The sequence below is a fragment of the Megascapheus bottae genome, chromosome 12 (genome assembly GCF_031878675.1).
Source record: "Megascapheus bottae isolate mThoBot1 chromosome 12, mThoBot2.hap1, whole genome shotgun sequence".
Lineage (NCBI taxonomy): Eukaryota > Metazoa > Chordata > Mammalia > Rodentia > Geomyidae > Megascapheus > Megascapheus bottae.
Window position 1 is genome coordinate 19,543,634 of NC_143520.1, and position 23,696 is coordinate 19,567,329.

At 41.5% G+C, this 23,696-nt stretch overlaps 2 protein-coding genes across 2 annotated transcripts in view; both read right to left on the minus strand.

The window, feature by feature from the left end:
- Window positions 1-568: 568 nt before the first annotated feature.
- On the minus strand, window positions 569-8,880 carry Tbr1 (T-box brain transcription factor 1). Its single transcript, XM_090342747.1, has 6 exons — window positions 7,821-8,880; window positions 7,081-7,235; window positions 6,575-6,696; window positions 5,872-6,030; window positions 4,693-4,754; window positions 569-1,682 (listed from the first exon to the last, which is right to left on the minus strand). Exons 1-6 carry the CDS (start codon window positions 8,510-8,512, stop codon window positions 824-826), a joined length of 2,049 nt encoding a protein of 682 aa, XP_090198873.1. The 5' UTR covers window positions 8,513-8,880; the 3' UTR covers window positions 569-823.
- Window positions 8,881-13,817: 4,937 nt separating this feature from the next.
- The window catches only part of Psmd14 (proteasome 26S subunit, non-ATPase 14), an 82,290-nt gene continuing 72,411 nt past the window's right edge, over window positions 13,818-23,696 (minus strand). Inside the window, exons 11-12 of the mRNA XM_090342748.1 lie at window positions 16,421-16,483; window positions 13,818-14,229 (exon numbers count right to left, since the gene is read on the minus strand). Coding sequence (XP_090198874.1) covers window positions 14,131-14,229; window positions 16,421-16,483 — 162 coding nt within the window. The 3' untranslated portion in view covers window positions 13,818-14,130. The remainder of the gene's footprint in view (window positions 14,230-16,420; window positions 16,484-23,696) is intronic.

The following is a 23,696-nucleotide window of genomic DNA, read 5'->3' on the forward strand; positions in this document are numbered from 1 at the left end:
TGTGGAGTATTTCATGTTTCCAGAGCTTCTTCAAATATTGTTCACATCACACAAGAAAATGAAGAGAGAGGGGACAGAAAAAAGGAAAGAATGGGAGGAGAGAGAAACGCAAAGAAAGGGGAGGAGAAGGATAAAAAAGTTAAGCATGAACTGGTTTTGTGCCTTGACAATGAGAATATAAACTAGCCATTCGTTACAATAAATTAACACTATATACAATCATTTCACAGGCTTTGTTCCACTAAAATTATTAACATCCCTACCATCCATCCATCCATCCATCCACTCGGGGATAAGAAAGGACACGCTGGGTGGGTCCAGATTCTAGAGTCAGCATCCTATGGTTATTGGGGAGGCCAAGACACGGAAGGACCGGTCGGAATCGCTGCTGCCTGATAGGACTGCCCAGGTCTCCTAAAGGTGAAGAGTTTTATTACAAGAAAAAGAGGGAGTGAGAGAAAGAGAGGGGAAAGAGGACCTGTTAGGAGGATAACTTCACAGAAGAAAACTAAGTTGGGAAACCGAAAGGTTTACAGCAACGTTGAAGGTCAGCTGTGCTAATTGCAGAGTTGGCTGTTTAAAGAATAATAACAATAATAATAGTAAATAATAATAAATAATATAAAGCAAGGGGAGGAGGCGAAAATCATAGTGTGAGACCTGCACCTATTCGCTGCAGAGGGTCATCCAGGGTCAAAGAAAATGAGACAGGGTTCGCAACCTGGGGCCTGGGGAAGAGGAGCTAGGGAAGAGCGGTTGGGGCCTGGCTGGGGGCTCGGCGGGGCGCGCGGCCCTGGCGGGCGGGCGGGCGGGCAGGGGCGGCCTAGCTGTGCGAGTAGAAGCCGTAGTAGCCGCCAATGTCCTTGGCGCAGTTCTTCTCACAGTCCCGCTGGGCCAGCACCTCGCTCTTCAGTGGAGACGAGCTCTCGGACACCGGCGTGTCTGCCGGCGAGATCCGCCTCCGCTTGGCCTGCTCGTAAATCCCCGAGTCGCTCGAGTCGATGGACTTGATGGAGGAGGGCGTCTCGATCCAGCTGGAGTCGGACAGGTCCTTGGGCTTGGCGTCCTCGGCAGCTCCGGGCGGCAGCGGCGAGCGCTCGGCGGCCAGGCCCTCGGCCTCCTCGCCCAGGTAGGGGTTGGCGCCGGCCATGCGCGCGGCGGCTGCGGCGCTGTTGGGCCAGCAGGGCAGCACGGAGCCCGATTTGGCGCCGCAGTACTGCGGGGGGCTGCGCGCGCCCCAGCCCGACGGGTCGGCGTAGTAGCCGAGCGGGCGGCCCGTGCAGCCGGCGGCCTGGAGCGGCAGCGCCTTCACACCCGCCGCCGCGTACGACAGCAGCGTGGCCGCGTTGCCCGCGAAGTCCGTGGCGGTGTCGTAGGCCGAGGCCGCAAAGTCCAGCCGGTTGTTGGCGGGTGTCACAAACCAGCGCTGCGGCGACGGCGCGCCGGGGTCCTCGGCCTGCTGCGGGGACAGCAGCCCGTTGGTGTGCGGGACGCTGCGGTCCGTCCCCGGCCCGGGGCCCGCGCCTGCACCCGGGTGGAAGCGGGCCTTGGCGTAGTTGCTCACGAACTGGTCTTGGAGGAAAGAGCCAGCCATGGCGTAGCGGGCGCCGGGGACAATCTGAGAGCGCGGAGAGTCGTTAGGCGAAGGGGTCAGGCGGTCCATGTCGCAGCCCGTGTAGATCCTGTGGGGAAGGGAGAAAGAGAGAACCGAGGGGTGGCGCGGAGGCCCCTTAGGGTGCAAAAGGGGAGCACCTGCACTTAGCCTCCCACCCAGCATCTGGTAGCTTGCATTTGCTGTACAGGAGACAGACCAGCAAAGGTCACCCACCATCCCCAACCTAAGTCCTGGAGTTTACACCAACTTGTCAGTGCAGCGACCTGAACAGGGCTCGGAGTTGTAGTCCTCCCTCAGCCCTTGGGCTCTCTCACCAGGCGAAGGGCTACTTTCAGGGCCTCGAATCCCACTTTCCCAGCGAATGTATACATAGGATGACGATTTACCCAGCGACTAAGGTGTATTTGCCCCGTGGGCCTCTCTGTGGTGAATTTTTGAGCGGAATTTCTCAAGATATGTACCCACTCGCTTCACCCTTTTAAGATCTCCTGTATCCGTTTGATTGTTAAGGCGATTCCTCGCCTTCTTAGCTAGCTAGTTTAGATGCAAACCCCTAGGGAATACACGGGAAGTTGGCGGGGGAGGAGGGATGGTGAGGGACGCACAAATTCAGACTAATCAAAGACTGGCCTTCAATGGCCTTCTGAATCCCTGGGAAATTCTACTGGAAACCTCCAAGGTACTTTGGGGGTATTATTTCCCCTATACATGTGCCTAGAATTCTTATCTCTACCAACACAAGAACTGCTATGAGAAAAATACACATCAATCAATAAAATCCTTCTTAAAAAAAAAGAAAAAAAAAGTACTTTTCTTAATCTTCTCTACCCAGTTTTTGATGTATTACTGACAAAACTCGGGACAAAATTCTTAAAGTACATCAACCCACCACCAAGCAACCTACCACTAATAATAGCTAGCCTTTACACAGCTTATATGCATCTCTAGGACTGTATAGACAGTAACTTATTTATAGATGGCACACACAGACTTGTTTAACTCATATGAAGTATTCCTATCATCCCACTTTATTTATGAGGAAACTGAGTGAAAGGAAGTTAAATGAGTTGCCCAATAATGGAGTAAAAATAACAAGTAAAAATTAATTTTAGGCCCTAGGCCTAGACTGTCCGATAGAATTGAGAGGGAGTCATAGGTTAGATGAAAATTACCAAGGTTTCCTCATTCCCATACACACACGTCTCTTATTTTGCTCACACATGCAATGTTTTAATATTGAGTTAACAGATTGTTTTGAAGGAGAACCTCAGTCTTATTAGGCCTTATTCCTTTGGGAAAGAGAATGGCCAAGAAACTTCCTAATACCCCCTGAGCCCCTCCCTATTTCACTCAGACCCATCCTTACCCATCTCACTAGCATGAAAGGGGAAAGGGGAGTGTCACAACCACTTAGCCTTCAGTATCCCCTAAAAACCTAAAGGCATCCTTCTACACAGGCAAAGAAGATTTTTATGAAAAAAAGGGAAGTGACTTTTCCAATGGAAGCAGCCATGGAGAGGAGGAGCAGGTGAGAATTTCTGTGGCTGCTCAGGTGCATTGTCTACTGTACAAAATTTCCCTCCTGAAACCTAACTCCTGTTGCCAATAAGAGAAGTGAAAGAAGGCAGGAAGGGAACATAACTAGCAAGGTACAAATATCTTCTCTGTTTACCACCACAATGTGTTTTTAAAAGGATTAAAAAAAAAAGCAGTCTGCAAAAGATATAATTTAGATGCCCGTCCAGGTCCCAACCCCCATGGGATTACTGAACTGATTTGCACAAAATAAAATGCTTTTGAACAGATGTTTGTAACAGAATCAAAAGCTCAAAATCTGTAAGACTCCCTTCCAATAACTCTGGTCCCTTGGGCCATATTCTTTCAAGTTTTGCCCCCCCTCTTTTAGATTTTGAGAACTAGTGGATTCATATTGATGAGAATTACTTCCTTTGAACTACTTTTGGGAGACAAATAGGTTGTAAACACATATCAATGGCTTTTCAAATTCTTTGACAATATCAAGAAAGGGGGTAGGTTTCTTCCTGGAGATCAAATATAGGCAACTACCTAAGTCTTTCTCCAATACATTTAATCTATTCCTACTCAAAAACAGCTTCAACTTTTGAGCTCTATCCCAAGCACTTGATACAAGCCATAAAATGAAAATATATATACCCTTCATTTTTATAGTCATAAAAGTGGGAGAACTCCCATATTACCAATTGAGATCTTTCTACATACTACTATCTGAACTTTTAGACACTATGTTTATATAACTGGCCATGAGTGAGAATCCAATCCCACAACGAAAAGCATTTATTTTACACCTACTGCTGCCCCAGAGAATAGCCTTAGGCTAAAAAAAGAGATAATGATGGAGAACAGAGGCCTGAAGGGAAGGGAACCAACACATTTAAGTAAAACATAGATAGAAAAGAGGAGGTGTATTTTTCCCCTTTCAAAGCTTATAAATAATACACAGCAATGGCATCTTAGTCCTTCCAAAAGCCTGAAATGACTTTAAGAACAGTTCTGCTCATGAACTTGCCTGTGGTACATGCACATTTTAAAATTCAGTCCATAGTAAACTTGCACAGGAAATGCTAATACACAAAACTTGGAAATGGGTAAATAAATGTCACATATGCCAAGGAGACTGTAACAACTGCCAGAGCCACATGCACTTGCAGGCAGAATTGCCCGTTTCAGACACAGACAATCTGAGCTGAGCATCTGCAGCATCACATACAACACCCGCACCCAGGGCAGCTCCCCAGCCAGCCAGCCAGCCAGCCCCAGAGGCCTGCCAACAACTTTGGAATTCACAGAAAAACCAAAAAGAGGTGGAGGAAACCTTTGACCCAAACCATACAAATACCAAGCCACAAGATCTGGAAGAGGGGGGCTCCGGGGAGGGGGAGGAGTCCAACAAAAAGAAAAAAAATGTAAAAGGATACATTTCAAACAATTCTATTCTCACACATTTTAATTTCCAGAAGCCTTGAATACAACAGTCCACCCATAAGCTAAAGGCCAACTCAACAATTATTCAAGGAGGAATATGCAAAATTACTTACGTGTCATAATTATCTCGGAATCCCTTTGCAAAGGGGTTGTGGTCTATTTTCAGTTGTGTAATCTGGAGAAACAACAAAAAAAAAGAATGATTGTGATTTCAATTTCTATACAGGAAAGGTTCATTTTTTTGAGAATATATAGTCTGCCACGTTTTACTGGGGCTTAAGGCTTGTAGTTCTGTTGGGTTTCCCTAATAAAATATTCAGAGAACAGATGGAAAGGAGAAAAACAAGAAAGTATCATGAAAGTTCTAAGAAACATGTCTAAATTAATGACACCCTAAAACTAAAGTTTTGCTTTTAATTACCTCTTCTGTGCTTAAACAAACATTTTAAAATTAAGTCTCATTTTAAAATGCTCGTTACACATAATACACTTACTGAGACAGAAATTGTTCACAAACTTGAATTTATTGTTAAATATTTCCATTATAAAATGTTTCACCATATTTTAAGAAGTTGGCCAAGTCTGATTTACAACTTGAGAAGTCAACAAATTGCATCATAAAATAGGGTATGATTTAAAATAATGTATTTTTGTCCCTGATATTTTTAAGCACACAGAAACACAAGAAACTTATCTCTCTGGAAAAGTCCAATCAGCCACTAAAATCATGTTTTGGTGAACATGCAAATACCAAACAAGCTCAAGTGATAGACACTCCTCCCCCAGGCCCCAGTAGTTTGATTCACTATAGTTTTCACATATATGAATGTGTATTTTTGAGCCCCCCCCAACAATATTGTTTGCTCATTCCACTATCGTTTATTCGATTTTTTAAAAAGAATTTAGATGCCAAAGCGTGTCAAAAGTAAAACTAACCCGGCGGGGGGTGGGGGTGGGGCAGAGAGAAAGCTTGTTTTCTAAAGGAAAGAGGGGAAAGAGAAAGAAAAAGCGAAGAAAGGAAAGGGGGGGAAGGAAAGGAAAGAAAAGGAGAGGACAGATTCTGTGCATTAGTTAGAGGACTAAATTCAAACTCTCAGGCCCAAGAGATCCTGACCAGCTCACAGGTGGTCCAAGTGACAAATCGGAAGCATTAGCCCCTAACCTATGCTCGGCGGAGCCAGCTGTTGCTGCTGTTAACTGAGCAAGTACGGAGCCCAAGGGAGCCAGAGGATACGGAGGGTGCGGGACGCACGCGCCCCGACCCGGCGCGCCCAGCCCCTAGGCCTGCTTACATCGGTGTTCTGGTAGGCGGTGACAGCGATGAACTGAGTCTCGGGGAAAGTGAATGTCTGCACGCGGCCCGGCTGGCTGGTGTCCTCCGTGCCATCCTCGTTCACTTCCACCACATGCAGGCGGGGCTGGTACTTGTGCAGGGATTGTAAAACCACCATCTGTCCAGCGAAGAGAAAGGAGAGCGCCGGGCTGTTGACGTCCGGCTGCTCGCCCAGGGCCCCGGTGAGCTAAGCTGGCACGGGTCGCCCCAGGTAACAGTTTTCGGGACTGGCCCCATTCGTGACCAGCTGTTTAGGACAGACTGATGGTCCTCGCACCTCTGCGAGCCAGGGTCCTCCAGCCACGGGAGGAAAGGAACCGGCTGTGAAGCCTTGGGCCCTTCCATTCCTCCTTAAAGGAGAAACAAAGATTTCACACAACCCGCGGGTCTGGTGGATTGCCTTCTCCAAATCGGTCTGTATTTGTTCTCGAGGAAGATTCGGTTCTGGTATTAAGCCAGGATGGGAGACGAGGAGAACAACTTTATAAACCTAATTTAATTTGAGAGGCTAGGAATCTGATTTTAAAGTCTATAATGAAAGCAAGGACACTACCCTTTTTTTTTTTTTTTTTTTTTTTTTTTTTTTGCGTGCTGCTTTAAACTGTGAGTGAGGTGTGGGAGACGGAAACCGAACCTGAGAGACAAGCTCTTGAACCACTGACCTGCCCATTGTTGTTGGAGGCTCCTTTGTTGTTCGTAAGTTTTAATTTTCCAAAAGAGATTTCTTGGCGCATCCAATGAGCCCCAGTATTGGGAGAATCCGGATGCATATAGACCCGATTTCCTAGAGAAAGAAATAACGTTGTTTGCAGATGCCCCCTGGCACTGCCCAGTCCTAGCTCCTCACCACACACACACACACACACACACACACACACACACACACACACACACGCTTCACACTCACACCTTGGGCCACCGTGAGGCCCATTAGCTGGGGCTTTTTGAGGCTGTGCTTTCTTCCTATTAACTGGGGATGATTAAAATAGCTTTTGCATAATCCTCCCCCTTCTTGCCGCCTCAGTCTGTCCCCTGAATCCCCCTCGTCTCCGTTAAGGAGTCATTGGCCGATCGTTTTAAAAGTCGCTCGAACCAGTCCACAAAGGCTTTAATTAATCATTCTCACCTAAATAAGTGTCAAGGAAATGTGTTAATTGGAAGGACTTGCCTTGCACATTGGTGTCCGCTTTGCCGCAAGGAACCCATTTGCCTCCTTGAAACCTCCAGTGATTGGGATCGGCCAAAATCACATCCACAAAAATATTGTAATGAGCCGTGGGATCGAGACCAGAAATGTTAAAACTTAAAAAAGGAAACATGCGCCTATTTAAATGAAGAGGGAAAGAGAAAACAAGAGGGGGGGAGGGAAGAAAATAAATGTTAAAGATAAAATGCAAGAAGCGGGGCGCCAGATAGCAAAGCAAAACTTGTTCCCACAAATGTTGCTAATCTCGAAACGAGACCGGGGGAAAAACGAAGTGGGACTAAAGTAGAGTAAAGCAGCAAACAAGCTTTAGTGGGGAGTCGGCAGGTACCGCACAGCTCAGGGTGGAAAGCGCTCTGGGGCGACCTGCGTCTCCACCCGTCCGCAAAAAGACCGGCGTCCCTGCCTTTGCTCGGTAGCCAGCCGGGGCTGCACGTCCTCTTTCTCCCCTTTCTCCCGCCACTTACTGGCTCTCCGAAAGCGTTGTTCCGGAGAGCTCTCCTCCCATCTAACTTCCCCTAGGTTAGGTTATCCTTTCCACGTTTCCCCCTTCCCAAACCAGCCAACTCCAGGACGCCTGTGAGCGCCATCCATTCTGCTCCCGACCCCCCCCCCCCAAACATTGCTGCTGCGGCGGGCACGACCTGGGTGTACTAGCCCCGGGTCACGCCTGGAGCAGCTGCAGCCAAGAACGGAAGCATTACCTTCCCTGTTTGGTGATGATCATCTCCGTTTGGTGCCGGTGAAATTTCAGCCAAAGCGGCCTGTTGCACAGGTACACCTGTGCTTTGCCGGGCACCAATCCGGGCTGGGTAGAGGAGAACTGGTAGAACGGGGCTCCTTGGTAGGAGTGGCCGTATTGCTGTGGGTAGGGGTATCCCGCCGTGGGGTAGCCCTGCGGTGAGGAGTTGGACAGGAGGCTGTTGTAAGCTCCATTGGTGATGACCGGATGGTGGGCCATGTAGCGACTGGGGCTGCCGATGGAGAAGGCGGGGTGCGCCGGTCCGTGCTGGCCGGGGTACGGGAACATGGCACTGGGAGCAGTGGCCGCAGACTGTGGCTGGCTGGACTGAGAGAGGAGGTAGCGATCTGCAGCAGAGCCATCGAAACTGTGACGAAGCTCAGAGACCCCGTCCAAGACAGGAGAGAGTTTACTTCTCTGGACGTCCCCTGGTGAGTCCTTGGAGTCAGGAAAATTGTCTGTATCTGACTGATTCGTCATCCCCCTGGTAATTTTTTTCAAAGGTGAACTTCTCTCCAGGTTGTCAGTGGTCGAGATAATGGGATGATCGTGCAAGACAAGCTCAGATCCGCCTGAATGTGGGTAGCTGCTGCTCACATTGAGAAATTTCTTGGAGAGCATGATAGAAGGAGAAAGGCAGTGCTCCAGCTGCATAGCTCTAGAACCTGAACACTCACCCTCCCGTCCCTGGTTTTTAAAGTCCTATTTATCATAAACTAGAAATCCACAGACCCCCTCACTAGACAGAAAGCACTTCAACCAGCAAATGCTTCTCAAAGGTTTGATTTACTTTTTTTTTTCCCTGGGAGAAGAGATTGGCCAATTGACACTATGCAGCAATCAGAAAAGGCTCACTTTTGATCTTGCTGCTTATGCAGCCGATGAAACGGCTCCTGCCATTGGTTAACTGCTGACAGTAATTTAATTAGATAGACATTAATTAGGATAATCACCTGGCTCCTGGTCGCGACGATCATGGCAAATTGAAGGGGATGATTTTATTGTTGGCTTGAGGGGTGGGGAATGTGTGCTGCTTTTACGTGAGCTCTGTTGTGTCACCTTTAAGCTTTGTGACCACTGCTTTAGGAAAATTCAAAGATGTGCAATTTACTAAACATTTCCTATCCCCCTACCCCCCCTACTTTAGAGCGGAGGAGGGAATTCGATGATGCTAGGAGACTTTTCAAATCTGAATGAGCCAAATATTCAGTTGAATGTAACGATTTCAAGTGCAAAGTATACAAAGCATGAGCCGGTGGCCTCTTCTCGCCCTGTAAAAGTTCCAGAGTCTGTCTTTTCCAGTTAATACAGAAGCACTCAACACCTGAGCGGTGCTTTGTGAGTAGGACCTGCGTGTCCTTGACACCCCCTTCCCCCATCTTTTAAACTACATACACAAATAAATCACCGCATCAGAGCCACGACGTTGGGGGGGGGTGAGGGGCGAAGTGGGGGCGAAAAGCAGAGACTCATCCACCCACCCACTTCAGTTTTTTGGTGGAACACAGAAACAGTGACAATCTATGATCTCCTTTTTTTTTAAGTTTTGAAATAATCATAAGCTGAATACAGGCTGAAGTGCCTGTATTTGCAGTGATGTTGACCAGGTCTTTACTAAATATTTTATCAGCCAACTCGGTTGCGGATCATCTGAAGAGCATCTAACTGGGGGCAGACGCCATGCATCCTTGAGTTCCTCTGCACTGTGCTGTTTGGCGACCCGTTCAAAAGCCCACCAGGAAAAGAGGACCCAGTTTTCCCTGCAAATGGGTTCGCCAGAAGAGACGGAAAGGAAGTGGTGTCAGCGCAGTGATCTTAGTTGCCTCTGTGTGTGTGTGTGTGTGTGTGTGTGTGTGTGTGTGTGTGTGTGTGTGTGTGTGTTTATATAATCCGGTGGGGAAAGAATCCATGCCAGTAATCTTAAAAAGGAGTAAAGAACCAATTTAAAGAAATGTTGGCACAATTGCATAGCACGAGGCCCAGGGCAAGTCTGAAGTGTAGGGAGATCTCCCAGTACCTGCTTTCTACCGAAGAGTCCAGCCGTCGGCCGGAACCAGCCAATAGCACCAGAGGCTTTATCCGCCCCTCGCTGGTTCCCGCGGCGCGGCCCTCGGCAGTCCGCCCTCCCGCAGCTTTCTTCCCGGACGCAGAGCCGCGCGGGAAAGAGAAGCTGCGCAGCGCCAGAGCTCAGCTCTGCCCAGCGAGCTGGCCGAGCCCAGGGCGAGCTGGCGGGCGGGCGGGCTCCGCCTCGGAGAGCCAAGAGAGCGTCAGGCGACCGCGTCTGGCGCAGACCCCAGAGGCTCACACTCTCCCCAGCCGCAGGCCCGCAGGCGCTGGCCTGGGCATCTCGACCGGGTGGAGCCTCTGTCTTCCAGCCCGCGGCCCCCTCCCCCGGCCAGAGTCTCCTCCAGGGAGAATGGTGCCGGGGACACTGGGTGGGTGGGTGAGTCTGGGCGCGGATGGGCAGACGGGTTAACCAGATTCGCAGCTGTGGTACAATTTAGAGCACTGCCATTGACCCTACCGGTCATCGCTGAGCCCAGACTGCACCACCCTCGAGGCAGGCTGGGCGCCTTGGCGGCGCAGGGCACCAGCTGCGGCGTCCAGTAGGGCGCCTCTCGAACGAGGCCGGGCAGGCGCGGCCCACCGTGGGACAGGTTGATGACCAGATGTCTCAGATTCAAGCCCAGGCTATTTTTCTGGGAGAAAAATGAATTCAGATCCATTTTCCCTTTGAAAGCAAACCAGCTCCAGGCCAGGAAGCTTCATAAACAAGCAGGATCTTAACTACTGAAACGCTGGGATGCCAGAGAAGGGAATCATTGAATAGCTATGATACCATTTGATACTTGTGCTGCTGCCCTTGACCTTCCACCATTTGTCCTCACCGGAGGCTTTCTGACCCCATTTTGGCCACTTGTTTTATCTTCTATCAGCTTCAGTCCCCAAGTGCTTCTCCACTGTGACTTCCTATCTTATCCCTCCCTCAGTGGTAAACAGTTTTTTAAGTTTGAGGGACCACTTGGTGCTGCTCTTGAAATCTTGAGGTTTTGCTACTTGGACACCCTGAACTGGCTTTTTGAAAAAAATGAAAACTCAAACACACCAACCCCCCACTAACATTAAGGTGTTAAGAAGGATAGAAAGCAAGTTTACCTCTCTCAGTTTGGGATAATGAATATAAAATTCAGTGGCTCTTTACACTCAGGATCTGCCTTAAATTTACAGACACAGAAAGGGAAAATGAACACTTCCCTAAGGATCATGACAGTGCACCTTCTAGAGACCAGTTCTCATTTTGGCACATGAACTATGTGTGACTGTAAGTCTGGGGTGAGACTTGGAATGAATATGTATTTATTTATACATAAACAGAACAGGCTTTCATCCAGGTGTTGTGCAGGTAGATCACATTTTTAATACTGGATTTCAATATCCCATGCAAGTAGCAAGTATTGTTTTCCGGAGCTGCTTTAATTTTTCATGGTGATGAGTAACAATGCTCACAAAAGCAAACGTGTGCAGATGCATGAGTGTACTCACATCTCAGTAATGAGCTTGTGACTAAACATTTTAATGCTAACTGGCCCTGGGACATCAGGTCTTTACTAATACAGCTGCACATGCCTAGACAAAGGTGTTTGCTGAGACTCAGAAACTCCTGTTTTAAACTGACTTTTAACTGTACCAAAAAAGGTAGGTTTTTGCTACTTGTAACAAAGCGTAGTGTTGTAACCAAGTTCTGAATTCAAAATTGTTTATAATATGAACTAAGGAGGGGGAAGTTGTCTGTCTACGAGAAATACAGGAACATCAGACACTATGGAAGCCTTCCCAGTCATGGTAACGTAGTCGGTATTTTCAGGAAACAGTGAAACACAAAACAAAACCATCCCTAGAAATAATGAAGCATCCCTCTAAAGGCATGCTGTAGTAAAAAACAAAAACAAAAACAGAAACATTCCCTAGTTTCCTTGTTTATTTTTATTGTAAAAGATGTACAGAGGGGTTACACAAGTCAGGCAATGAGTACATTTCTTTTGAACAGTGTCACCTCTTCCCCTGTTTTCTCCTAGTTTTTCTCTCCTAACCCCCCTCCCAGTCAAGCTGTAAGAGGATTGCAATGACGCTCATTAGTAGAGCACTTGTATAGCATGCACCAAGCTCTCAAAAAAAGGGGGAAAATCTGATAATCTAAAATAATATTTATTGAAATGAACTTCAGGAAATGGAAACAAGGTTTTTTCCTTTGTTTTGATTTTGTCTTCTTTTTCCTTTTGTCTTGTTTACCTGTCTTTCGGAAGGGAAGTGGAGGGGCACAAAAATGGAGGGTCAAAAGGTGAACTAATGCAGCAGCCACACTCACTAGACACTATGTTAAAAATGAACTATACAACTTGTTGTATGGGGATAGGAGGAGAAAACTGGGAGAGAGCAAGGGAAGGGGTGACACTATCCCAAAAGACATATACGGTTTTACCTGACATGTAACTGTAACCCCTCTGTATGTCACCTTTATAGTAAAAATAAAAATGTATGAAAAACACCTTAGCTATGACTATCAGTATCTGTGAAATAAGCTATAGATCCTTATTTATAAAGGAAACAAATCATACATCAAAAAAAAAAAAACCCCAAAACCAAACCACACCAAACCAAAAAGCATCAGCACACCTGTAATCTTAGCTCTTGAGATCTGAGGCAGGAGGATGGTATGACACTGGACTGTGTCATACCTGGACTACGTAGTAACACTACCTCAAACAAACAAACAAAAAACCACATAGAAATTTCAACAAAAATTTCAACTTCTATTTTACCTGAAGTATTTTTTCTTTTCTTTGAGACAAGATTTTGCTATGTAGTTCAGGATGGCTTGGAATTTACTATGTAGCCCATGCTGGCTCAATCTCTTGCCTCGTCCTCCAGAGTTCTGGAGTTATAGGCGTGTACTACCATGCTGTTCATCTCCCAGTTAAATAGTTAAATGTAATTCCAGAAAAACATGCACCTGCACACACACATATACAATAATATACCATCATATCTGAAGAAAAAAACTACAGGACTAGAAATTCTGGAATGCCTCTTTCTACCAAAAAATGACACAAAACTAGCATAGGCAGTTCAAGCCATTCCTACTTTGTTTCTGATAACTTCCCCCAAGCAACAAATAAAAGCCTAGAATTATTCAAGTAGGGCAGGACTTTGGCCTACTACAATATTCATTAAATCCCTAGCCTTTAGCTGAAGGTCTCAAGTAAAATTTGTCTTGGAAATATTTACACAAGGAATAGCACATATTAAAATTAAATCTCTAACTCCTTGAGGTGGTACCCAGTATGGCAGGTACCATGAGTATTACAATTAGAAAAAGGTTGAGGGTTTGAAGTCGTCTATGAAAACTGGCATTAAAAGATTTTCTCTCAGAAAACAATATTTTTACATTAATTTGAGAAAGATGTGAAAAACCCAAATTATGAAATCAAGATATACACATCCTACTTTTCTCACTTTGCTCTGAAGACATTACATACCTCCATGACTATCTTAGATGAAAATCTAATGGTTCCCAGCAGTCATCTTCAGACTTTCAAACCTGCTGGTCAAATGTACTTTTTAAAATCGGATAAAGTCTAATTTACAAGTGCTCTCCTTTCCTTTTTAAATGTACCCCCCTGAAATCCTAAGAGTATGATATGTTAGGATACCCGGTATACAATGATAGCCTGTGAGAATACAAAATGTCAACTTTTTTTGTTGAGTTACTCACTAATGAGGTAGCCACTCAGTAATGGCAATCATTTTGCATTTGTGAAGTTTTGTTATCACACAGATGTGTTATGTGTTATGAGATCTTAAAATGCAAAGGGAAACATAGCTTTGTGTGAAATTTCTAAAGCACTGTCAAATGTTATTCTGTCAATTCCAACCAGTGCCAAAAAGACCTCAGGAGACATGGATTGTAAATGTACTTTATTTTGTAAGCAACAATCAAAATATATTTGTGCTGATTTCTTCAAATACTAAATGAGATCTTAACAAAATTTGTCCACTTTGATGTATTCTTCTACAAGTCTGAAATCTGCAAAGACCCTGACTAAAAGAAACAGAAGTAATTGTACAACTGAGACTAAAGGTGTTATAGTGCTGCAAATGATGCCAGATGTCTTACATTTAGCCAAATACACCTTCAGAGGTCCCTTGATTTTGAGCATTAAGAACAGAGGAATATATGCTGAAAGTATCACTAAGAGGCATTTCGTGTTGCTTTATTTAAATACGACTGTATCCAACATAGCTGCTAAACACTGGACAATATTTGAAGTCATAAGTACATCCACATGTTCTTCCAAGTGACGTTTAGGATCCTGAAAGAAAAAAAATGTAAGGAAAAAGTACTGTATTACTAGTAGATAAATTACTTGGGGTGTTTTTCCAAAGCTTGACAGAATGAATAAAGACTAAATTTTATAATTTCACACATTAATTTTCCTGAAATATTATGCTCTTATGAGTTTTTAATCTCACAGAAATAGCTAATAAAATAATAGGTTATACAATAAAAGATTCACACAATGAATGCTTTACCTGTACCAGAGATTTTTGTAAAGGTAACAAAGTATTTTATAAAGCTCACAATCATCTGAATTTAAAAAGCTATGTGTATGCATCTGAGAATTTGTATGTATTCTGCTACTCACATATTTTAAATATCTGAGGGCTGCTTTACATAAAGGAAAAGTAAAGAGTTATAAGTAAAATTTTAACCACTTATCCTTTGTAATTTTTCATACTTTAAGAATAGTGCTTTAAATGATTCAGAATAATAACCTTAGAATTCACTATAGTTGTAAATTAACATAATTGGATCTATTCTAAAATATTAAAAATGTTTTATGAGGCTATTTTGGGAAACTGTACTATAAAAATTCAGAAATAGAACCCTTAAACCTAACCATGTCCACTTTTGAGCAGGTTAAATATGAGACTTAAAATTACATAGTAATAGTAAAGTATTTCAGATAATTTAAAAGTTTTGAAATAAAGGCTATGTATTGTACATAATAGAAAACATTAAAACGTAATTTTCTTATGGATATAGTTAAATATCCAAGATTACTACTTTCAAACAAATGTTTATTACTAGAATTATTTTTTGTCTGTGCTTTCCTAACTTATAATTTCAATACAAAAATTTTCCTAAACAACGAGATATAACATGTTGCAAGTAATTCCAATGGTCTAGGTCACATTATTATTATTAGTTTTTTATGTTGGAAATAAGACTTAATTTTAAGTGAAAGGTACTTAGGAAGATTGACAAGAGAAAAAGATACTGTCTTGATTCTGTTTTACCCAAGTTTTCTTTTGTCATGCAGTAGGCCAAAGCAGGGAGTTACAAAATAAAAGGAAAATGATTCTGATAATTAAATTTTGCCAATTATATATTTTTCAGTTTCACTTTAACTAATTCCTTGTATTTTGTTTCTCTTCAGTGAAATATGTGTCAATGGATTATAGCCTCAGGAAAAAGTTTATTCAACCAGTGAATTCTATAAAGGATATGGCTCAAAAACTGATCTAACATTAGTTATTAGATAAAAGTAGGCGAAGAAGGAAACAAGGCTGCTATCATATAAGATGAGAAAATAAGATAGCGATATTTCATTTGGGGTTAGGATTTACTTCGTTTTAAATTATAATATTTAAAATGTACTGAAAGTAGATTTCCTCATTTATATGTATGATAAAGTCAGACCTTTGCCCCTACCACTCTGCTGGAGTAATTGGTTTTATAGTGAATTGGTAATTCATTTATCAGTTATCTACATTACTTCTTGTGGCAGCTGGGTGATTCTTAGAGATTTCCCATCCAAGAATGGTCCTGGCCCAAACCTACATAGCTTGTGAGATGTGATGGGATCAGAGCATATGGTAGGATGGCTGAAAGCAAAGACAGCTTAGTGTCTTGCATCTGAAATATCAAGATTCTGCCAACATCAGCAATATGATAACCATGTTCCATGAAAAAGAAAAAAAATGTAATCAACATTCTTTAAAAACAGTCTTAATTAATCTGTAGATTCCTTTAATTGGTTAGTGTCTTTCTCCCACCACCAGATAATAAAGACTGAAATATATATTTCATATCAGAAAAGTGAAAAATACATAAAAATCTTCTGTCTTCACTCGTCTCAGGTACATTACCTATACATGGATAAAATATATCATTTAAAAAGCTTTTACATATGAAATAAGTATCTTATTATTCTACCTGGTCTATACCAAAATTAGCTTGGGACACAAGTATCCTAAACTATTTTCACTATGAACAGTATATTATAGGTATAGATTTGTGGCTTATTCCCTATAGACAGAATTTGATAGTGAGTAAATTCAGTGTCCTTTAAGATTAGCATTACATTTATATGACAGAGAAAAACCTAAGTGAATGGATTAAAAGAAACATTTACTACTTTCTGCTTAACAGTTAAAAACAGTTTTAACTCTGTAAGAGCAAGTTATTATGTGACTATATAAGCTATAAGGTCTCCTTACCTGCTTGCCAACATTCTTTATTGCCAGCTGTTCAGGTGTCATCTTATCTTCTTCTTCCACAGCCTGTGAGTGAAAACAAAAATTTCAATAGTTTCAAATTTTAAATTTGCTATTCCTACTGAAGGGTCACCAAAATAATGGTGACCACAATTTTCACTTAGAGAACCTTTTATCCAAAGAATTAACAAAAAGCTATTCTGCTATTCACTAGGGTAACCAAAACCATCCCCGAACTGAAGGGTAGGGGAATGGAGCACTGAGGCAGCATCTTATAACAGGCTGGTAACCAACTAGATCTGTCCTCTCCTTTTCCTACACTCATAGTAGTTTCTTCCCCAACTTTCCAAGTCATTGTTTCATTTTTCTCGTTAATCTAGCATATGTATAGCTAGTGTACACTCAACAGCACTTAAGGGAGTTGCTGACTTTTGATTCCCTTAACAAATCACATGCTGACCTCTTCATATTTGTCATTACTGGGGCTTGAACTCAAGAGTCCGTGAGCTGTCCCTTAGCTTTTTTGCTCAAGGCTGATTGACCCTACCACATGAGATGCACCACTTCTAGTTTTTTGCTGGTTAGAGTCTCATAGACTTTCCTGCCTAGGCTGGCTCCAAACCAAGGATCCTCATATCTCAGCCTTCTGAGCAGTGAGGGTTACAAGGGTGAGCCACTAGCACCTAGCTCCTCTTAATATTTTTAAAGCCCTAAAAATATTCAGAAAGATAATTTAAAAAGTAATTAGTACATACCTAGGACTCTCTTAGCAGAGGATTACAATAGCGTAAAACTAGATACATAGGGTCATATAGGATGAGGCTAAATGAAAGGATCTCCAGGATATGGAAACAAGAGTTTATCTTGTGTGATTGTTGTTCTTATGTACTATGTTATTTCTCTTCTCTTTTGTTGCCCTTGGTTAATCTCATATTGTTACAGTATCTGACTTTGTCACCTGGCATATTGTATATATATTTATTTGCTTACTTGAAATAAGAAAGGAAAGGGGGAAAACAAGATGATTGGGAGGGGATAGAGGGAGAGAAATGGGGACAAAAACATGAGAAGGGGTATCAATGTGTGAGAAGTAATGCACCTACTATCCAGCGAATGTAACTGTAACCCCACTATACATTACAATTTAAAAAAAGTGATTTCAAGTTTTCAACATCAAAAATCAAATCAAATAAGATAAAATCAACCCAAACTAGCAAAATTACTTTCTATTTTTTTTTTTGCCACCCTGAGCCTTGAACTCAGGGCCTGAGCACTGTCCTTGGGATTTCTCAAGGCTGGAGTTCTATTACTTGAGTCACAACACCACTTCTGGCTTTTCCTGTGTATGTAGTACTGAGGAATCAAACCCAGGGTTTTGTGCAGGCTAGGCAGGCACTCTATAACTAGGCCACAATCCTGGCCCCTTGGAAAACCCAACTTTAAAACCATGTACATTTAGAGCAGCCACAACCACTTCACTTCTCTCTCAGTAATAGCATAAACACATAACCCTGTTTATGGAGGATTCTACGCTTAAGAAACTTGCTTACCAATTTGAGTATCTTGCTGCCTGAAGATAGGACCCTGTACCCAGTAAACTTACGGTCTATGATTTATAACATCTGTTAATGGAGAAACTTAATGACCACCTCCAGAAATGCCATTGCAGCATTTACACAAAGATAGTTACAAAAAGAGGTAAAATGGTAATGGCAGAAAGGAAGAAATCAAAACCCCAATGAGGATTAGATTTGGATACTCTAATCTTAATAGTCTCACAGCTGCCAAATTTCTTCATGTGTGAACAATGAACATGTAGGAAATGCAATGATCAGACATTTCCCATAAACTGGGAAGTTTGGCTGCATTTCACACCTTCTTAATAGTTTTGTAAACAGAGAACTTGAAAATGAGCAAAGATGGCAAGTGTCTAATTTTATAAATGGACAAAGTACCTAGAGAATTTTCCGCAGTAGAACCTGCCTAAAAAGAAAAGATGGCATATACACTTTGCCTCTAATGATTATTAGGGGATATGTTATTTACATTATATCATTAAGAATTACATTTATGACTCATCAACTTGAAAGGAAAAATAAAAAGTTCAAAACACTCCCAATTCCCTAGGCAAAGAGTATGTTCATTTTCAGTGTCAAATGTCATTCTGTTATTCTCCTCTAATTATGAAAGTATTCTTTAACTAGGAAATTGATTCTTCTACTTTTCACTGACGTGTTCTACATAAGCAGAAACACTGATATACGTTAAGATCTTATCTTTCTAAATTACTTGTATAAATTGTGACATAAAACCTCAATTGACTCAAAAATGTATTAGATGAATGGAACAATTCACATAAGTTTGTACTCTGTACCCATTCAGTGTTAGTTGTTTTATGCACATGCCAACAACAGTACTTACTACAGTATTGGAAGGAAGCAAGAGTTTTGGAATTTGGCTCAAAATACCAATCCACATAAATAGCTATTAAAGCATATTCTAGATTAGTGCAAATATCAGTGATGGCAGCTACACAAAGACAAAGGTCAGGAAGCACTTGAAGCACTATTCTTATTTGAGAGGATAACAATATAAAGCCTATAATTTAAAAAAAAATCTTTTACATTGCATCATGTAGCCACTTTACCAATTAGTTTTTCTATTCCCAATAATTAAAAGAGAGTTCACAAACTCTTTGAGAAGTGCAGATGGTAAAAAGTACTCCCAGCCATGGATGCCATCTGGGAAATGAGGAGCAGCTGCAGATTTTAGGCATATACTAAGGTTGCAAACCTCCATGACAGAAGAGCAAGCACATCTTCCACTCTAAGACAGACCAGATCATCTCATCAAACCCCTAAGTAACACCTTCATCGACCCAAGTTACCTGTATCTCACCTACATCGGGCAAGACCAGTTTGTCTTCGTTCACAGTTCTAATCTGGCTAGTCACCAGGAAAAATTAAGAAATGGTAGTAGCAGAAACAAATGAAATTCAGGCACAGGCAGTGTCCTCACTAGGGAACTTCTGTGTTTATGGCAACTTCTGTGATTTGGCTTCAAATTTTGCTTTTGCATTCGTGCTCTTCGGTTTACTCAACCAACAAAAAAGCACTGAAAATGTTTGTGGCTATTCACACTAGAAATGTTTTAACAGTTTATCAACAAAGACCCCCAGATGGCTATCCCATCATGCACGGTCTGAACAGTTCTAAGCAATTCTTGGAATTTGGTTTATTATGTGATTGTAATCACCTCAGATATACCCCCTATCTCATAAAATCTTTACTAATCCATTAATCTCATTTTCTTATTTTTCTGCTGCTAGTCAAGTGTTTCAAAAGGAAAATCTATACCTCAAGCATCATCATTTCATTAACTCTTTATAAAACATAAATTGGTCTCTTGACATTCACTAACATTGTTTTAACGATCTCCAACACAAAATTCCAGCTTTCTGACTTAGAAAAAATCATATTAAGTGAAGTAAGCCAGACTCAAAGGAACATAGGCTCAATGGTTTCCCTCATTCGTCATAATCAGTAGAAACCTTGGGCTCTACTAGCAGAGATCTGCAATAGAGCAAAATCTTGATACATAAGGCCATATAATGTGAAGCTAATTGAAAGGACCTCCAGGATATTGAAACAAAAGCCATATAATGAATGATTGTTGTCCTTAATGTACTATGTTGTCTCTCATCTCCTTTGCTGTCCCTTGGTTATCTCATATTGGTATAGTATCTCACTTTGTTATCTGATATATTGAATTTATTTGTATTTGGATATTTGAAATTTGATAGGGAAGGGGGGAAAACCAAGACGGGTGGGGGGTGTGGGCGGGCGAGGGAAATGGGTACCAAGACATGTGAAAGGGTATCAATGTATGTGAATTAATGCACCTTCTATCTGGCAAATATCATGTAACCCTTTTACTAATTACAATAAAAAAAAGAAGAAAAAAAATTCCAGCTTTCTGAATATCTTTAAAATTAATCCTATACCTTTTTTCTACTTCTTAACCTTTCTTTGCTTTTATCAATGTGCATCTTTTTCTACATGTCTGACTCCCTTTTTTTTGTCTCCATTGTCATTTTTTGCTCCCTCTGAAATGTGCCATGATTTCATTTAAACATGTTTCCCCCCCCTTTCTCAGCACTACTGGAGATTGAATTTAGGGTCTCAGACATGCTATGCAAACAGTCAAACAAGCACTTGAGCCATGCCTCTCAGTCCTTAACCAACATGGAAGTTGCTATGGAATATAGGGGAAAAACTGTCAAAATGGCGTATGTTAACTGTTCACCAAGTAAACAACCTCTGTCTGCTAGAGAATTTATTTGTAACTTTTTGATATAATTTAGAATATTTATTTGAAAATAACACTGAGTTGCAGGGGTAGAGAATAAGTTTAAATAAATTGCTTTTTATAAAATATATTTAGAAGAGCAAAATAAACATAAAGCAATTAGCAAACTAGATATAAGAGCCTGAATAAGAATATTAAAGCTGTTTTGTCTCTTAACAATACTAATTGAACATAAACATACACATATTTTTAAAAATATTAATTTACTGAACCCTTTAAACATCCCAATCATATAATCATTGTTTTTATAAATAAGCATTTCAGCACTCTCTTCTGGAATGCTCTAGATCCAGCAATATTTCTATCATGAAAGGATTTTTCAAACTCTTCTTCCTCTAAAGGAACACACTTGGGCTTTACTTGTCTGTAAATCTCAAATTATTATATGTTATGAACTGAACAAAATAAGCACTACCCAAAAAGAACTATTAGTATATAGATCAGTAGATTTACCAGGCAATTTACTAAATTGCCGGGTTGGAAAAAGTCAGGAAAGAAAACACAGAATCCACAAGGGAAGATAGAAGAGAGAGCCAAAAAATCCCAACCTTTGAAACAAACATTATATTTAGGAATATTATAGGTCAGTGACAACTGTTGGAAGAATTATTCTGAAGCAGAAAGCAAAGCAGACAGTGTTTACTCTTTTTTTTTTTTTTAACAATGTTTACTCTTGAACAGTAACAGTACTCGGTACCTACAAGTGGAAAGATCTGAGTCAGAAGAGATGAAATTATCAACTGGGAGTGAAAAAGAAATCTCAAAGTTTCTTTTCTTTTCTTTTTCCAGTCTTGGGATGAGCCCTGTCTTTGGACTTTCTCAAGGTTAGAGCTCTACCACTTGAGATTTAGCACCACTTCTGGCTTTTTTCTGTGTATGTGGAATCGAACCCCGGTCTTCATGCATGCTAGGCGAGCACTCTACCACTAGGCCAAACTACTGGCCCAAGAAATGTCAGTTTCTAACAGGGATGAAACATGAAAAGATTTTTAAAGTACACACACACACACACACACACACCAAAAAAAAGGCAGCAGAGAATAGAGTTAGAATCAAGGGAGTGAATAGTTTTGGAAGGGAAAGAATTAAGAAGCTTGACGTGAGGCTGGGTGTGGTCCCTGTCTGTCATCTCAGCTACTCAGGAGGAAGAGAAAGGAGGATCAAAAGGTAGGCTGGGCAAAGCCTTTTGCAAAAATACATCTATCTCCAAAATGACCTAGTATTGGGGACTCAAGTGGGTAGAGTATATGCTTAGCATGCCCAAGACCAGTTTTAATCCCTGGAACTACAGAAAGGAAGAAAATGACTGACTGATTAAGCCAGACAGGGTGACTCACTTCTTCCTTATCCCACTACTCAGGAGGCAAGGGTAGGAGGAACATAGTCTGAGACCATTCAAAGGAGTTAGATCAAGACTCTATCTGAAAAACAAACTATTAGTTAATTAGTCAAGAAATGGAAAGCCAGTAACAAGGAAAAGTAGAACAGAAATACAGAAGAACCCGAGTCTGGGATGATTCTGTGAAATTTCATATTGTCTTTAAAGTACAAGAGATAGACCTTTCTATCTTATGTAAGCCATTGTTGTTGTTTTGAGTGAATATAACCTTAGATAAAACAAGGGCTGAAGGAATTATGTTAAACATAGAATTCTTCTACCTCCTACCTTAGAAGTAGCAATGTTATCAACACAATATATGAAAGAGACTATTACTTCAAAAAATAAAAGAAAATATGGTAAATTTATTTTTTGCATATTGTTATATAATTTTTTTATAACTAAAAGCAGCTTCTAGGTCAATTCTCTAAGTCATTCTTGTGGAATTTTATTTCCTTATCATGAATTCTTAAAAGAGAACATGTTAGTTTCAAAAGCTGAATGCAAGCTGAATGTTGGTGGCTTACTCCTAGCTACTCATAAGGCTGAGACCTGAGGCTGGAGATGCAAAGACAGCTTAGGTAGGCAAATATGAAGGATTCTCATCTTCAACTAACCAGCAAAATAGTCTGAAAGAGTGGATTAAGTGATAGAGTGCCAGCCCTAAGCAGAAAAAACCAAAGTACCAGTACAGACACAAAAGAAAAGCTATATGTAGTATTTGAAATGAAAAGACAGCTCGAGAAACTATGATGTCAAGTTATTTATTTATTTTTGGCAGAAATGGGGTCTGAACTCAGGGCCTTACACTTGCTAAGCAAACATTCAACAACTTAAGCCATTCTATATTCATCCCTCAATTTAGTTTCATTGAAAACTTTCCTTTTGCTAATTTACTGGTATTTCTACCATCTGCATAATTCTTGATTTAACAGCTCTGAAAATTTCTAGATTATTCTCTATGACTTTTTAGGCTTGAATGAAACACAGATTTTCCAAACTATGAAGATCTGTCCTGTTTTCAATATTTAGATCTTTTGTTTTTTATCTAATTATATAAAATTAGTAAAAAGCAAAATTTTTCTATTGAAAATAGCTACTGTAATAAACTAAAATGTAATCTACATATTTTACATGTTATCAGATAATTCTACATGACTGAAAAGGAAATTGTTTTTGTTATTCTTTTTCTTTGTGCTGAACTCTTGGGCTTAAACTCAGGGTCTAGGTGCTGTCCCTGAGCTTTGGTGATCAAAGCTAGTACTCTATCACTTTGAGCCACAGCTTCATTTCTGGCTTCTTGGTAGTTTTGTGCCTGAGGACTTTGTGCCTGACCTGACTTTAACCATAATAATCAGATCTCAGCGTCCTGAGTAGCTAGGAAGATAGATGTGAGCCACTGGCATCAGGCATTTTTCTTTTCTTTTTTAAAGTTTACTTTTTATTGGCGGGGTAATGTATAGAGGGGTTACATTTACATCTGCTAGGTAGTAGGTGCATTACTTCTCACACACTGATACCCCTTCTTCTCAT